The following is a 16,952-nucleotide window of genomic DNA, read 5'->3' as shown; positions in this document are numbered from 1 at the left end:
CCCCAAACCCCCTGCAGCCAGGGAGGGGGCACGTGAGCAAACAAGAGGGCAGAGCCGCACTGCGGGGCCTCGAGCGTGTGCGTGCACGGGGACGAGCTCCAGCTCCCTGGGGTCGGTGTGTGCACAGAAGCACAGGGAGCGTGGATACAGGGACGCTGGGTGCGGGCGTCCAGGGCAGACCTCTCCACGCACAGCCAGGCCCTCCATCCAGGTGGACGTCCCCCTCCCAGGAACTCTCAGGAGGGACCCACCGGGACCACCCTCGGCCTACCTGGCGTGCTCCCTCTTACCTAAGAGCAGCCTTGTTGCTGCTGGCCCCGTGAGACTGAGGCCCAGCTCGCCCTCTGCCCAGCAGGCCCGGAGGGGCGGGAGGACTGAGCCGGGGCGGCCCCAGGCGCCTCCTGGCCCGTGACGGGGTAAGAAAGGCCTGTGCTCGAGCCGTCCGCGTACCATGATCACATACCACTTGCACGATTATTTATTGAATATTTTTCAAGCCAGCTCTTTGTCTTTTTACTTAAATGCCTATTTTGGTTTCATCCTAAGCGATAGCGTCTGTGAAATCATGACACGAATGTGCCCGTTATACATTTGTTTTTCCTAATACACATTTACATAAACACAACTATTAAAATAGATTAAAATTTTTGCCCACGTGTCAATTAAAATCATCTCCTAGACTTCGGTGGTCCAGCTGCCAACGACAGGAGGACCCCGGCGGAGGATAAAGAGCCCCAAGATGCCTGGTGCCCTGGGAGCCCAGCCCCACCCTGTCCTCAGTGCTCTCTTCCCAGCCAGAGGCCAAAGCCCAAACTCCCTGTCCTGACGCTCCAGATCTTAGGCGGTGGACCCTAATCCCCTCCCAGGCCCGTCTCCCGCCCCACACAGTAGGTGCACAATGTTTACCGACTGGATGGAAAATGGATTAATGAATTACTCACTTGATTAATCAATGCATGCATGAGTGAATGAGCACACACCTCCATGTGCGTGTCGCCCCGCACCTGAGACTCAAGCTACCTGAACCCGCCCCTGCCCCAAGCCTGGAATCTGAGAGTCTTTGCCCCCCACTTCCCTCCACACCTGCCATCTAGACTGTTGTAAAGTTCCTATAATGTCCCAACTTTCCTCCTCTATCTTCATACCTACCTGACATCTAGGTAACCTTCAGGTCTTGGCTTAAACACCTTTTTGCCAAAGGAGCCCTCCTGACCACCACCTCCTCCCTCCCGCAGCAGGTGCTGCCTTTGGAATCCCATAGACCCTGACTTTTCCCCATCAAGGTAAGAGCAAACACCAACAAAGCCAGGCTCTGTTCTGAACACCTCACAGGCATTAGCTCAGTGAGCCCTCGGGACGGCCGGCTGTAAGAGGTAGGTGTAAGGATTGTCCCCATGTGCCCACGGGGATGAGGCACAGAGAGGTTAGGTCACTTGCCTAAGGTCTCAAGTGGAGGAGCCAGAATCGGAATCTAACCCCAGGCTGCTTGGCCCCAGAGCCGGGCCCCGCGACTCATCACACGCTGCACAATAACCATCTGTCGAGCAATCTATCACGCCCATCTGTGAGGACAGGCACCCTGTCTGGATGGCTCAATATCCTGTCTCAAGTGCTTGGCACATAGTAGGGGCACAATGAACCGTATCACTGGCTAGATGGATACGCAGATAGGTAAATCATGAGGATGGGTCATACACAGAAGGAAGATGGATGGATGCCAGACACAAGGACGACGACTGCTAAGTGGATGATGGATGGGTGATGGACAGATGATGGATGATGGGTGGATGGATAGATGGATGGATGGATGACAGATGATGGATGGGCTTATGGAAGGATGAAGAACATTCTCTACTTGGGGGAAAGCTCTAGAAATCCTTCTGGAAAGGGATGAGGCCTCTTAAAGTCCTGGTTCCGATCCCAACCCTGCCATTCACTAGCTCTGTGATCTTGGGCAAGTTACTTCATCTCTGTGACCCTAAGTTTCCTCATCTTTATAATAGGATGTTTCCCCAGGCATCGAAGCCCTAGGGCTTTATGTAAAGGTAGCTCCAGACACAAGGGCAAGGGTCCCCATGGGGTCAGGGCAGCTTAGGGCCTGGCTTGAGGGCCTCCCAAACTTCCCACCTGCCTGTCCCACCCCTACCGTGCCCACCCTTGGGAATCCAAGGCAGCCTGCCAGCCTGGCTCTGCCCTGACCCCAATCCCCAGGCCCAGCCTCCTCTCTGGGCTCCCTCCTCCCTCCAGCACCTCAGTGTCTGGCCCTGACCCCAGCACACGTAGCTGTCTCACCTTCAGGCTCCTTGAGGACCCGACAGGATGGGGCCGTGGGGGGCAGCCACAGCCCAGAGAGCAACCGGCCTCCACACATAGCAACAAAACAGGTTCAACAAGCATTTATTGTGCCCCTGCTGTGTGCCTGCTGTGTGCCCCCAAGGTGGTGCCAGCGCCGGGAAGCCGCACCCACTCCCTGCCTGGCGCACCGCCGGGCACCCCCTGAACTTCCCGGCCGGCCCTCAGAGGCCAGTGGCCTTGTCCTTCCTGGCGCCCCAGCTGCACCAGACAGGGCGCTGCGTGTGACGGTGGCAAGAGTCAGGAGTTGCTGTCTCACAGTCGCATGTGCAGCCCTGGTCATTCCCTCGGGCCACCCCGGCTCTGTTTCCGGGGCCCTGAGCCCCAGGCGGCAGTGGGAAGGGCAGGCCTGGGTCTCCCACACAGGCCGGCTGAGTTCACAGCCCATGGGCCAGGTTTCCGGGGGCACCAGACCGCTGGTCTTCTGGCAGGGGGCCGGTCCTGGTGACAGCTTGAGGTCTGGGGGCCAGGCCGGGTCTCAGTCACACCCAGTGCCCCAGGACCCAGCACTGACGGTTCAGCTCTGGCATCTCCTGTGCAGAGCTCCGGGGCCAGGAATCTCCCATGTGTGGATGGTGTCCTGCCAAGAGACAGGTGGTCAGTGCTGACAGCCACCTCCTTCCATCCACGCGTCCACTGGCCACCCGCCCCCAGGCCTTCCAGCGGCCCTCTAATCCCCCGACCCCCCGTCTGTCAACCCACATCTAGCCCTCTACCACCGGCTCACCACCCCGTGCCCCCATCACCCACCCACCTAGACAGCACCCGCCAATGTGTCCAGCACGCCCTCCGACACACTCCTCGCACCCACAACCCACCCCCACTCATGCACCTCCCCCCGTCAACACAGCAGCGCACCTGCCCTCACGCCGTCCACTAACACGCCAGCAGCCCAGCTTCCCGCAGCCACACCTGCCTGTAACCCAAAACATCCTCATCCCCCCCACCCTCCACCTCCCCGCCCGCTCACCTCTCCCCACCCTGCCGCCACACCCACTAACTCACCCGGTGGCCCCAGCCACCGGCCCTCCATCGTCCTGCCCCCACCTGCCCACCCATGACCCCCCATCCAGCCCGGCCATCCTGGAACCGCCCCCCACCCCCCACCTCCCCGGCAGGGCTTCCCCGAGCTGCACCGCATGTCTCCACATGTTCAGGAGAACTGAGGGCACACGATTCCCAGCCCCGTCCTGACGTGACCCAAGGGGCATGTGCTCAGAGCGTCTACGCGGCCCCCAGGCAAGGCTCCACCACCAGGCCTGTGCCCTGGGCTCGGGAAGCCCGCCTTCTGCCTCCCCTCGGAGGCCTCCTTTGCGGCCTCGGACAATGCCGGAATCGGGGCCACCCTCCCACCCCCAAGACCTGCCAAACCATCCTTGTACTCCTGGCCATCAAATCCTCAAGGCGCAGCCCATGTGTCCCCTCCGACAGGAAGCCCCCCGGACATCCCTGGAGCCCACTGTGTCTCCCTCACGTTGGAGCGCCCCTCCCGGCAGCACTCCCCAGAGGAAACCAACAGTGATGGAGCGTCCACGGTCTACACCGACTTGCCTCTGGCCTCCCAAGCTGTGAAGTAGCTACGACCCATCTTACAGATGAGGGAGGGGAGACAGCGAGGATAAGCAGCCGCCTTCGGAGTCACAGCTATGGGGGAGCCAGACTGAATCCTTATCCTCCTGATTCCAAACTTCCGCAGTAGAGACACTTGTTCCATGTCGTTTGGTTGTGTTTCTGCTCTGAGCTCTAATGGAGGCTCAGATATTCTTGTCACCCTTTGGGGTCAGACGGGCTCCTTGTAGCAAGACCCTTGGGGTGGGAATTCCTGCTGACACCAAGCTCTTGCTTGCACACCTCTAAAGACAGACAGCTCATTACTCTTCCTCCACCCCCAGGGCAGCTGTGACTGTTGGGAGAGTCTTCCTCAAGGCAAAGGCTGGAAGGCCACGGTCAAAGGGGAAGATGGTTTTTGGGGTTTTATTACTTTGACTTTTTTTTTCAGTTTTTAATATTTACTGTTACTGCTTTGCTAATTTTACTCTATTTTTTAAAGGGTGGGGAAATATTTGGCAAACATTCTGGAACCATTTGGCCTCTGGGAAAACATTTGTTTTGGCCTCAGCCACTAACAGTTGCATTCTTTGGAAGAATGCTGCCAAGATATAGGTGTTTGGATTTTTTTTTTTAACCTAGAAGCAAATATTTGATGTGCAGGAAGGTTTGATTGTTTTCCTAAATGAATATTTAAAAGTGATAGTAGCTGCAATGTTGACATTGCCAACAGGCCGAACCCCGGAGAGTTTGTTGGAACAGAGAGAAAGTGATCATGAATTTTGAGGGAAAAGGAAAGGGCCATGATCCCCATCCTTCTTGGAGCTAAAACCAGGCTCCTCATCCCCCGGATCCAGAGGTGGATTTGTCGCTGAGCACTGGGACCCTCCTTTCTTATTCAGTCTCTGGGGAGGGGCTGGGGGCCCAGAGCCACTTGTAGTGGAGAGTGGGGAGCTCTGTCCTCCCCATGTCTGAGGGGTGACCCGCAGGCCACCACCCTTCTTCCTGTCTCTCTACTTTTGGGTGAGGTCCTAGCTGGGGGTGGGGGGAGGGGGAGCACCTCGTCCTGTAGATCGGAGAATACCATCTCAACGTGTCTACTAGGCCCAGCCGAACGGCATAAATGGGCGAAGCAGCCAGAAGCAGCCATTCTTCAGCTCTGGCCAATTGTTGCCATGGAGAATGTGAGCTCAGATCTTCCAAAAAGTTCAGAGAAGCTAAAAATCAGAATTTCGAAATAAAATCTCCTGGCTTTTCAATACTGACAACTGAGGCTTTTAAAACATTTACAACCGGGACCCCTGGGTGACCCAGCGGTTTAGCGCTGCCTTCGGCCCAGGGCGTGATCCTGGGGTCCCCGGATCTAGTCCCGCGTCGGGCTCCCTGCATGGAGTCTGCTTCTCCCTCTGCCTGTGTCTCTGCCTCTCTCTGTGTTTCTGATGAACAAATAAAATCTTTTTAAAAAAATCAAACATTTACAACCATCTGTGGGCTGAGTAGCATCTCTTCCCAGCCCGCATCCTGGTTCCGTGACTCTGTGCCGTGGCTTTACACATGCTGGTCCCTCAGCCCGGTGCCCTTCCCTGCTGTTTCCTGGCTGAAGCATCCCATGACCTCCCAGGCTTCGCTCCCCACTGTGACCCCATGACATGCTGCAGAGCTCTCTCCCCTTGGGCTTGTCACTTTGTATAGTGAGGGTCCCCAACTAACCTGGGGACCCCGTGCAGGCAGGGACTGGGTCTGCTTCCATCCTGGAGCCTTGGGCCCCCAGCAGCTGGCCAGGCACAGAGCAAGTCCTGAGCTTTCCTATCACAAATGAAGAAAGCAGGCAGGAGGAGGTTGGAGGAATTTCCAAGCCTGGAGAAGAAGCTCGGCCGGCCCTTATGAGAGGCTCCTTGGTATCTCTCCTCTTGTAGATACGGGCTTAGGGGGAAAAACTATGACCACTTCTGGCAGTCAAAGGTTCAGATCCAGGCTGCACAGCTTATAAGCTGTGTCACCATTTTTTTTTTTTAAAGCTGTGTGACTGTTGCCAAGTTCCTTCTCCTCTCTGAGCCTGCAACGGATGTGAGTTACAAAGGGTTCAGCAGGCCCAGCAGAAATCCTTCTGGAGATCCTACTAGAAATCCTTCATCATCCGACTTCAGATAGATGCAGAAAAAGCCACATGCCAGTACTGGAGGGGGCTTGGGTTCAACCACTTCTCTTCACAGATGGGGAGCCACGGCCCAAGGGTGGAAAGAGCTCTGTCCGGGCGCCGCTCAGAGGGTTGGTAGCCAGTACCGCGTTTCAAATTCCCTTGGAAGCAACCAGGCTTAGCAGAGTACTTGGCCCAAATGCACATGAACATTTTTAATGTCCTGTCCCTTCCGTCCTAACTTCTTCATCGTTCAGCGGGAAATCACTGTCATGAACTCCCCCAGGGCACCAGGATCCCCAGGGGATTAGCTCTCAGCTCTGCTGAATTGTGTGCAGTCGCATCTTCTGTTCCAGAATGGATTCACTGAGTCGGAAGGGCCCTTGAAAGCCCAGACTGGCAGTGCCACCGCAACCGTGTCGCAGGGGAAATGGGGGCACGGCACTTAGACGGGATGTAACGCGTCCAAGGCGCTCTGAAGCTGGTAAAGGAATTGAAGACGGTGGGCAAGCGGCTGGTATTGGTGATCTGACCCACAGCAGCCCCGCCCCGCCCTGCTGTCCAGGGGGTGACGGCCTCCCTTGAGGCCTCGGGGCCCATCCAGAGCCTACAGTCAAGCTGGCCCACCTCGAACTCTTTCCTCTAGAAAGAGACGGTTGAGGGGCGTGATGGAGAAATGAATGGAGGCTGGCGCTGAGGTGTCTGGCTTCGGAGGCCCTTGAGCTAGTGGCACCATCATCCCTTTGCCCTCCTAAAATGTTGCCACCTTGGCGAGGGCCCTACAGCTGCTTCTCCAAGTCAACCCTGCTCTGTAAATCAGGATCCTAAGGGCACTTCAGAGACTCTGGTGTATTTAGTAAGAACCAAATCATTGACACGATTCCTCCCAGGTTCCCCTACTGAGCTGTATGTCAAACGTGAGGACAGAGACTAGCTGCGCTACTGCTCATTGCTGTGACCCCAGCACCTGGCTCAAATCCACGTGGAGTGCCCATAACGTAGATGCGTTAAATGAACGAACAAAGATTTGAGAAGAAGAGCAGGTGTGTGTGAGATCCACGTGGAGGGGACGCTGGGTTTTGTGGTCTACCTGGGGGCCAGCTTGTCTTAGGAGATCAAATGGGGGCCCCATCCTTGTCCTCACACACGTCCATCTTCTGGGGACTCCATGTTTCTGGACCATGACGTGCTCTTCATCTGTTCTCCACACTCGGGATCGATCGGGTTAAGTTCACTTAACCTGCCACCTCTCCCAGGACCACTGACTCCTTCATTCTCTTACTAGACATTTGTTGGGCACCTACTGTGTGTCAGCCTCCACAGCGGGTGCTGGGTCTGCAGACATGAGTGAGACACCTGCTAGCGCTAGTGAGGAAGACACGCAAATAGGAGGAAGTGACAGGAGCACACGCGTCTACAGCTCTTACAGGGTGGCAGGAGTCATTCACTGCGCCTCATGTGCACTGACCCATTTAATGCTCAGAAATATGAGCGAGGTGCCATTACTATGCCCATTTTACAGATGAGGAAAGTGAGGCCCAGACAGGTTAAGTCACTTGTCCAAAGACCCACTGCTGGATTTGAACCCAGGCAGCTCCAAAGGCTGGGCTTGTAACCATCATCAAATCCTACCTTACAGACATGAACCTCAGGACAGGAAAATGCTGAGAGGAACAGGACCACCTCTGGCAGGGGGGTGGAGGGGGGCTGGCTGCCATCCCCGCACATTTGAACTAGACCTGGAAAGCACTATGAAAGCTCACTATTGCATGGGTAGGGTTTGTTTTTTGTCCAGCAAAGGAAGGGAGCAGGTCTTTTCAGGCAGAAGGAACAGAGTGTGAAATAGGTTCTTGGCAGGTAAATGAGGTTTTCAGGAGGTGTGAAAAACCTAGCACTGTTGCTGGCTGGAGGGAGCGAGAAGGTTCATGTGGCTAGAAAGCCGGGCACCTGCAGCTGGCGAGGGGAAGCGGGGGGCTGTGGTGCCCGGCAGCCCCCTCAGGGGGGACAGGGTTCATCCTGCACCTGGGGCCTCCACCTTATCATCAGACTTACCTGATGCAGATTCCTCAGCCCTGCCCCAAACCCAAAAATTGGAATCTCCAGGGAAACTTGCATTTTCACAACTGCCCCCAAGTGCTTCTTAGGAACAGGTGCCATGGGAGCAACTGCCCTGGGCAGAAATGGTCACAGACAAGAACAAAGGCAAAGCAAGTGGCCCAGATCTGTGACCACAGACACACACCAGACAAATGGTGGCCAGACAAATGACCTTGTTTTTCTGAACCCAAGTATCTTTCCCTATAAATGGAAATACTTGTCAGAGCAAATACTGCAGGAGGACTAAGTGAGCTAATGTCCCTCATTCGCCGGACATGTGCCGAAGACAGACAATGGGCTAGGCACTGGGGCTGCTGTGCAGATGTGGCGATGAGGCCCCTGTCCTCAAGACATCTCCATCCTAGTGGGGAGACGGTTACAGAGAAGGGTCCTGAGAGCGACAGGTGGCTGCGAGATGAAGTGGGGATGGGGGTGGGATGGGGTGAGAAGGCCTCTGCGGGCATGTGTGGGACGGGTCAGCACAGTGCCTGACACCTGCCAGGGGAGCCACCACAGGAGCTTCTGAAGCTAGGAGGAGGGGATGGGGGGGTGGGGGACAGGACCAAAACTGTCTTAGGAGGATGGATTGAAGAGAAGCTGGCCCTAGAAGCACCAGTTGCCATCCAGAAGCCACCAAAGAGCCCAAGCAAGGGACAAAATGCAGACGTGCTCCTGGCTGCAACTTCAGAGCGACAGGTGCTGGCTCGAGGCTGAGTACTGCTCAGAAGCCAGTTTGCAGGGCAGCAGAAACAGCATCACCGGGACCCATTAGGAATGCATATTCCCAGGCCCCACCCAGCCCTCTTGAGCAAGAAACGCAGAGGTGGGGCCTGGAAATCCGCATTTTAGGGAGTCCCCCAGGTGATTCAAATGTGAGCATCGGCCTGGATCTCACAGCCCCCAGGGCCCGGGTCTCAGATGTCTCCAAGCCACATACCCGCCTGGGTGCTCAGCGAGTTGGCATCGATATTTATTTCAGAAATATTGTCTGTTTCCATTTTAATAAAAGAAGCAGACTTGAGCAGTACTATATTGGATCTGATTTTGATCTAATAAAAATGCCAAGCTGCTCTGGACCCAGGGAAGTCTTCCTTGAAATTCCCTCTGCTATTTTGAGGGCAGCAGCGGCAGAGACCCATCCAGACGGAGCTCCCAGAAGCCACCTCTGCACCCGGCAAGTGACAGCCTCTTGCCCAGCCCGGCCCGGCCTTACAGACACACCTGGCAAAATCAAAAGCTTGTCTCGGGCATTGAACTTGACAGCTGCAATCAGCTGCAAGCCCCAGTTGCCCCCAGAAGGAAGATGCAGACACCTGGACCAGATGGCAGCATCACCTCCATCAAATGTCACATCTGATGTGCTCCCGAGCTAGCTGATGGCACTGCAAAGGCCCAAAGGCAAGTTTCAAAAGCAAACTCTTTCCTCAGGAAAAAGAAATTGTAGCAGAATCCATATCACGGTAGCCCAAGGAAAAAAAATAGCGACTTCCGGGGCAACTAAGATAACCACAAGTTCATGTAAGCATTTACGGAAAAGTGACTGCTCTGGTGGGAAATGGTGGGAGAAACTTGGGAGGCAGCAATTGAGCACCTGTTGTGTGCCACACACTGTTCTAGGCTCTCAGATCAGATGCAAACAAAACAAGACAGGGGGCCTGTTCTCCTAGAACAGAGGAGGCCACCAAACAAAAACTGAGTACGTAAATACAAAAAATAGTTTCAGAAAGGGACGGGTGCCATGAAGGAAAGAAAACAAAGTGATAATGAGGACAGTGGGAGAAGCCGGTGCAGTCAGGGTAAGCTTCTCCAAGCAAGCCGTCTTCTGGCTGAGACTTCAAGGTGAGACGAAGTGAGCCATGCAAGGATACAGAGGGAGAGCATTCCGGGCAGCGAGAGTGGCAAATGCAAAGCCCTGTGAGGGGATGTTTTGGATGTTCTAGAAAGAGAAAAGATGGGGGGGGGGGGCTGGGTTGGAATGAGAGAAGGGAGAGTGAGAGGAGCTGAGGGTGGGGGTTTGGGAGCCAGAGCAGGAATGGCCTCGTACCCAGAGGAAGGAGGGAGATGGACACCCGAGCTGGGCTGTCTCCCCCAGGGGACCAGAGATCCCAGCAAGTCAGGGTGCCTTTCCACACCTCACTCGTTCCGTCCCCACAGAAGTCATCAGCCCTCCTTCCTGGGGCTGCAAACGGCTGAGCAGAGGCCCGCACACAGTAAGCCTTTAATAACGCGGGCTCGCTGACATTCCTCCTCCCCCGTTCCTCCTGCCCGATAGCCAGCCCACCACGAAATCCGAGCAGCTGTTCGGTGCAGAAATATTGCAAAACTCGACCAGGCATTTCCAAAATATTTTCTTGGCCAAAACCCCACGAGCAGCTAAGAGGCTGCATTTTGGAGATGGTGCTGTTTCCCCAGGTGGCCTGAGGAGGCTGCTTTCCTAGCCCACGAGGTCTGCGAGGACCAAGTCCACGTGTGGCTGGGCCCGGAGGCCCTGGACCCTGCCCGGCGACTGGTAGATGCCTGTGCCCGGCACGGGAGCCACCCACCGACATGCGGCAGCTCACACTGGTGGCCCAGGGTTTGGGCTCTGGGGCCAGAGAGGCTGGGTGCAAATCCCAGCTCTGCCTCACTTTCCCTGCCTGTAAAATGGGACGGTGTTTAGGACTAAGTAAGTGGATAAATGCAAAGTCCTCAGAACACACACCAGGACGAGATAGCAGCAGACCTGAGGGGGTGGGACTGAGTTTTTCTTGTTGACTATTTTTGTAATCAAGTCCAGGAATCTGTAGCGCTGTAGGACTGTACCAAGCTGGATCACCCCTGGCCAAAGATCTCCTCCCTCTCTGGCACCTGGCACTCACCACAAGCCCGATGAGGGACCGTGCCTCTGCTGTCACACCGACCCCTGCACTGACCCCACTTCAGCTCTGGCCACACGATCCAGCCATAGTCAGGAGCTCTCCCGTCCAGGAACACGCCTGGTTCACCCCCGTATTCCAGAATCCAGCAGAGGCCCAGTCTAGAGAAGCATCTTTCATAAAGATGTGTTGAATAGGGGATCCCTGGGGGGCTCAGCGGTAAATTTAGCACCGCCTTCGGTCCAGGGCCTGATCCTAGAGACCCCGGATCGAGTCTTGCATCGGGTTCCCTGCATGGAGCCTGCTTCTCCCTCTGCCTGTGTCTCTGCCTCTCTCTCTCTCTGTGTCTCTCATGAATAAATAAATAAAATCTTAAAAAAAAAAGATGCATTGAATAAATGACTTTCCTGTGGCCACAGGAGCAGCCATGGCAGGGTAATTCAAGTGACCGAAGCCAACTCCTCTGACAGCTGACGGAAGCCTCCAGCGCCTCTGCTGGCCCCGGGGGAAAGACTGCTGTCCCCGGCAGCTGGGCGACCTGGTAAAAGACACACCTGGCAGAGGTGCCGTGGGATCTGAGGCCCCTTCCTTCCTGAGGCACAGGGAGGTGGCAAATCTCCGGGGGCCGCTGACAGCCCTGGGCAGTGCCGTCCTCACCTTCCCCCAGTCCCAGGGCGGTGCATTAGGATCGGCTGCTTCACTGCCTCTCCCCACCCGCAGCGTGCTCCCTGGAGGACCTCCTCAGCCTCAACCACCTCCCTTCCCAACTCTGACACCGTCCAACATCACCCGGACAAAGCACCGCAGCCCCACCAGCCTGTCCTCTCCATGCTGGGTGCTCGGGGCCCCCAGGCCCTTGACGGCTGGAGCAAGCTTTGTCCCCTGGGCTCCTGGCCGCCCGCCCTTGCTCCGAGCAGACAAGCAGATGCCACGGGTGCCCCCTCGGCCAAGCGGACTGCTGACCTCCACCTGCCCCAGGGGGATGCAGGCACCGCTCCGTGGCCCGGCCACCCTCAGGGCCCGAGCAGAGCTGCAGCCGTGGCTATGCGGGTAACTCCGGTACGTGTGCTCTGCACTGGCCGCCCCGGGCCCCTCAGCAGGGTTCAGGGCACTCGCCTCCATCTCCCTGCAGGGGCTGCCTCCCCCACTTCTACTTGTGTTTTCTGGGATCACCCAGACAGGTGCTTGCTGCTGAGTCCTTATCTCTGGACCTGCTCTGGGAGACCCAATGAAGACATTCTGACGAATCTTCCAGCAGAGAGCTCTTGAGCGCACCCGCTCTCACCTTCACCGCCGGAGGTCAGGCCGCGTCGCCTCTCCTGGGAATGGCTACGCCTGCACCTAAGCTGCCCGGCCGGCCTCTGGCCTCGCACCCTCCACCCCTTCCCCACAAGACAGATGGACGCAGGGACGCTTATGGCCGGATAGAGAGATAGATACGGGACAGACAGACAGCCGATACAGTCCCAAGTACAGACTAAAGGTAGAGATCGACACACAGACACAGATGAACAATCTGGGTAGGTCTCGTCCCTGCTCAGAATGGCCAGCCCCCTCCCACGCTCCTGCCCCTGTGCCCCCGCAGCCCCATCTCCTGCCTTCCTGCCTTCCCACTGCTCCCCTTGCTCCAGCCTCGCTGGCTTCCAGTCCTGGCTGCTCCTGCTTTGGGGACTTGGCGTTTGCAAGGCTCCGCCTGGAAGGACCTTTACTGGCTGGTTCTCAGTTTTTCAGGCTCCAGTCAAGAGGTGGCTCTGCAGGACCCTGCCCCATTCCCTCTTCCACCACACGCTCCCTCTGAGCACCTGACGGTACCTGAGGCTGTCTCGTTTCTGAGCCACTTCTTACTTTCTCCCTCCCCCTAGGCTGTGAGCCCCACAAGGCGGAGGCCTGTCTGCTCTGGTTCACGGCTGGTCTTCAAGGGGATGGAAGATGGACTCTCTGCAGGCCGTTGACCCGCATGTGAGGGCACCCGATGCTCCTTTCGTGAAGGAATGCTGCTTGGCAGATGACTGGGTGCCAGGGCAGGGGTGAGGGCCGTGGGAACGGGGCTGGGCTCTGGGGGAGGGAGGTCTGCAGTTCCCCCAACCCTGGGCATCCTCATTAATTCCAGGGCTTGCTCTTAGAGCCAGACTGGGTCCCTCCAACTCTTTCTTCATCCTTGGGCTTCAGGGACTGGTAAGGTTGCCTGCCCATTCTGCAGGGAGTGTGGGGAGGCTCAGGCCCAAGCAGGAGCTGACGGTGCTTGAACACGTCAGCGTTCTCAGTCTTTATCCCTACTACGTGCTTCTCGAGCCTAAGGGATTTCTCCACCCCCACCTTCTCCATGCCCTGGGTCCTGAACCCCTCCTCCAGGAAGCCTTCACCCCAGCACAGACACCTGGCCTGCAATCAGTGGGTGAGCCCAGCACCCCCTGCGATGCCACCCCGCATTCCTCGGGTGGGTGACTCTTGTCTTGGTCATCTCACGGGGGTGGCACCTCCTACAGGAGCCTCTTCCTCCAGAGTGAAGACCAGACCTCTCCTCTTGTCTTCCCAGGCCCCTCACTCCGGGCTGAGCCACTTCTTGGTCAGTTCCCGGGATCATGGGATTTGGGGTTAAACAGACCTGAGTTCAAGTCTCCACTGTGTCCGTTCGGATATCCCCAGAGCCGACCCTGAGGGAGGAGCTGGAGAGTCGGGGAGATGTCAGGAGGTGCAAGGGAACTGGGTGTAGGGAGGGAAAGCAGCAGAGATGGGGAGGCCGCCAGCCCAGGGAGGGCTGTGAAGCCCGCCACACCGGTCTCTAGCCGTCCAGGGGACCATGCAAAACACATGCCTTGGAGCAAGCCCACTCCCGGGGACGCAGATACCGACCCCTGGAAGGCACGGGACCTTCCTAAAAGGTCTGAGAGATGTGGGTGGGGCGCAGAGAGAATCTGCTGGAACTGCCCTGCCACGAGTAGCAGAGCTGTGTGACCTTGGGCAAGCTACTCCACCTCTCTGAGTCCAAATTTCCTCACCTGCAAAGTGTGGTTCATAGTCCCAGTTGTCGGGGCTGGGGGCTGGCAAGGCCAGGAGACCAGGCAAGAAGAGCCTGGGGTGCCGTGGGGTGTGCGGGGGGCACGCGGGGCCTCGTGCGGGCTGAGCTGAGCTGCTGCTGTTTTAACTTTAACCTCATGTCGGCTGCTTTTCTGGCTGGAGCAAGGCCCTCTCTCTCCTTTCACCTCCCTTCTGCTTTCTGGTCCAGGCATTTGTTTTCCTAATCGGTGCCCTCGATTCTGTCTAGGGCGTCCCCCACAGTGAGGCCTATGAAGTCCATGCATTCTGGGCTGCCAGGAGCCTCCCCAGCCCAAACACACGTGGTCCACTGTCACCTCCCTGACTTGGCGAGTTGGACTGGGGAGCTGTTCCCTCTTCTGACCAACACCCAGCCCAGCCTGGCCTCGAGCTGAGGCTCGCTGGGCTGCCCTGAAACACCCAACGGCCCCTCACTTGCTTAGCATCCCATCTCCGCCATGAGAGGACCAAGGCTGCCGTGTGCAGAGGACATGCTACACCACGATGCCAGCCTCAGTTTCCCCATCTGCAGAGTGTGTCTGTGGGACCAAGCAGGGGCGCAGGGAGAGATTGGACTGGCTCATCTCCAGGCTCCCCTCTCCTCGGACGGCCCGGGCTCCTGCAGACGAGGCCACTTACGGGCAGGGTATCTCTCGTGGCGACAGTCTAAGCGGAGGTCCTCCTCGTGCCCATCCCCCTTCTCGATCCTGGAAAGAAAAGGACCCAACAGCCTGTGTGAGACGGTGCAAGCTGAGCTGGCACAGACCCAGGACCCAGAAAAAAATACAGCCTTTTTTCCCTTTGGGAACACTGTGCAAAGCCACCCACGCCGCCGCCACCACCACCGCATGGGCGCTTTACCACAACCCTGTTAGATGGACACCATTATCTCCATTTTGTTGATGGAGAAGCTGAAGCATCAAAAGCTAACGTGACCAGCCGAGGGTCACACAGCTAAGAAGTTAGAGGCAGAAGAGGGATGCAAACCTGCGTGTTCTCAGAAAAAGAGGTTCCATTACGTGCAAGTGCTAGATTAGAAATGATGGTTTGATGAAAAAAATTATACGCTGATACGCACAAAAGATTATTTGACAGAATATATACCAAAAGGCCAATGGTAACTGACCCTAGATAAGGAGGATAGAGGGATTAAATCTGGAACCTTCTTTTTGCTTACCTCTATCCTCTGATTTGGGGGCAACGGACTCCTAATAACTGTGTCACTTTTCTTAACTAAATGAAAACACTTCCTCAGGGCATTTCTACATATAAATAAAGCCACGTCTTCTGACTTCTGGCACCGAAGGTTGGAAGGTTGGAAGGTGGCTCCTTCCCACCAACATGTGCAGCTTCCTTCTCCTCTGGCGTCTCAAGATGACTACAGCTCCTGAGGGGGCTGCAACGGTGTGGCAGGGATGCCAAGCACAGAGCAGTGGCTGACAAGGGTCTGGGTGGAGGCAGCCACAGACCTAGACCCTCGCCCTCACCCCACCACAGGTGGGGCCCGGGGAACGGGCGGGGCCATGTTCCCACACAGCGCTCGTCCCTTCGTAACCCGAATAAGTCACGGAGCTCCACGTGGTCCAGGTGTGCATCACCTTTAGAGGATCACAATCTGGTCCCCAGAAGTAGAAACGATTCCAATCATTATCATATCTGCTGAGCAACACCAGAAGTACTCCCAATTCTGTATCTGTGGCCGCACGGTTTTATATCTCTTCAATTCCTCTTTGCCTTTTTAAAAAGATTTTATTTATTTATTTGAGAGCGGGAGTGAGTGGTGGGGAGGGGCAGAGGGAGAGGGAGAGAAGCAGACTCCCCACTGAGCAGGGAGCCCAATGCGGGGCTCCATCCCAGGACCCTGGGGTCATAACCTGAGCCAAAGGTAGATGCTTAACCGAATGAGCCACCCAGGCGGCCCTCCTCTTTGCCTTTTACTTGCTCTGCGTTCCTCCATCACCTCTTCTTTGCACTGATACCCTCTCTTCTCTCATGGAGGGAAGTCTCAGGCCTCGCCCAAGAAACTGCCCCACCCCTGTTTTCTGATTCTTCCCATCACGTCTTACTTCTAGTTGCCCAGCTGTGTCCAGAAGTGTGGGGCTGGAGAAGGAGACGTGCGGAAGGTGATGGATGACAAGCAAGCAATGGCATCTGGCATTGCCAGGAGAAGGGAGGGAAACACTCATGCACGGAGCCTTTCGCCCCCCTCGGATTGCTCATTCATTTATCCGGCACGAATGTCCAGAGGAGCTGCCCTGGGCAGTTCACTCCAGATGCCGTGTGCACCATGGAATGTCTACCTCAGCTCTGCCCTCGGAGAGCATCCAGTCCAGTAGGAAGACAGTGTGCACACCAGTCAGGCAACAAGTGCGGTGTAACGCCGCCCGAGGTTGCCCACGCTGCCTGCACCCAGGGGCTAGGCGCAGGCTTCCCAGGGAGCAAACTCTGAACATGGTGGTGGTTGTTCGTACAAGATTTTCTGTGGCCTGGGTGGTCCCAGATGGCAGAACAAAGCCCCAAGGGCTGAAGCTGTAAGAAGGCAAGTGTGCTGTAGAAAGCTGATGCTGTGGGAAGGTTCCACACAAGGAAAGGTGTCCTTTTGTGGGGGGGCATCTTTTAGTAGAAACATCTTTGTTATTTTCCTGATAGCTCTTTGTTATTAAAAGACAAAAAAACCCAAAAAACATGTCCCACTCATAGATCAGAAGTCTCCTTATAATGACACCTCCATGTGGTGGCATCATCACTGCTAGGAGTTTAGTGTTTATCTTTTCAGAATTCAAACTTTTGAAAAAACATATACAGCCTCAAATTAAATATGCTTTTGTAACCTGTTTTTTTTTTTTTCTTACCCACAAATTTTCCACATCGTTCTATGTCAGGACACATCTCATTCCCCTTTTTCCTCGTATTGCATGTGAGAGAAT

At 56.1% G+C, this 16,952-nt stretch overlaps 1 protein-coding gene across 4 annotated transcripts in view; it reads right to left on the bottom strand.

Annotated features, from left to right (window-relative positions):
• Positions 1-2,380: 2,380 nt before the first annotated feature.
• The window catches only part of GSG1L (GSG1 like), a 231,142-nt gene continuing 216,570 nt past the window's right edge, over positions 2,381-16,952 (bottom strand). For 2 of the 4 annotated variants that reach the window (XM_038539981.1, XM_038539982.1), the window contains exons 6-7: positions 14,665-14,732; positions 2,381-2,932 (exon numbers count right to left, since the gene is read on the bottom strand). In XM_038539981.1, the coding sequence (XP_038395909.1) occupies positions 2,835-2,932; positions 14,665-14,732 (166 nt within the window). In that variant the 3' untranslated portion in view covers positions 2,381-2,834. The remainder of the gene's footprint in view (positions 2,933-14,664; positions 14,733-16,952) is intronic. The other 2 variants (XM_038539984.1, XM_038539983.1) reach the window with 1 other exon arrangement.

The sequence above is a fragment of the Canis lupus genome, chromosome 6 (assembly GCF_011100685.1).
Source record: "Canis lupus familiaris isolate Mischka breed German Shepherd chromosome 6, alternate assembly UU_Cfam_GSD_1.0, whole genome shotgun sequence".
Taxonomy (NCBI): Eukaryota; Metazoa; Chordata; class Mammalia; order Carnivora; family Canidae; genus Canis; species Canis lupus.
This window is presented reverse-complemented; position numbering and strand designations above follow the sequence as displayed.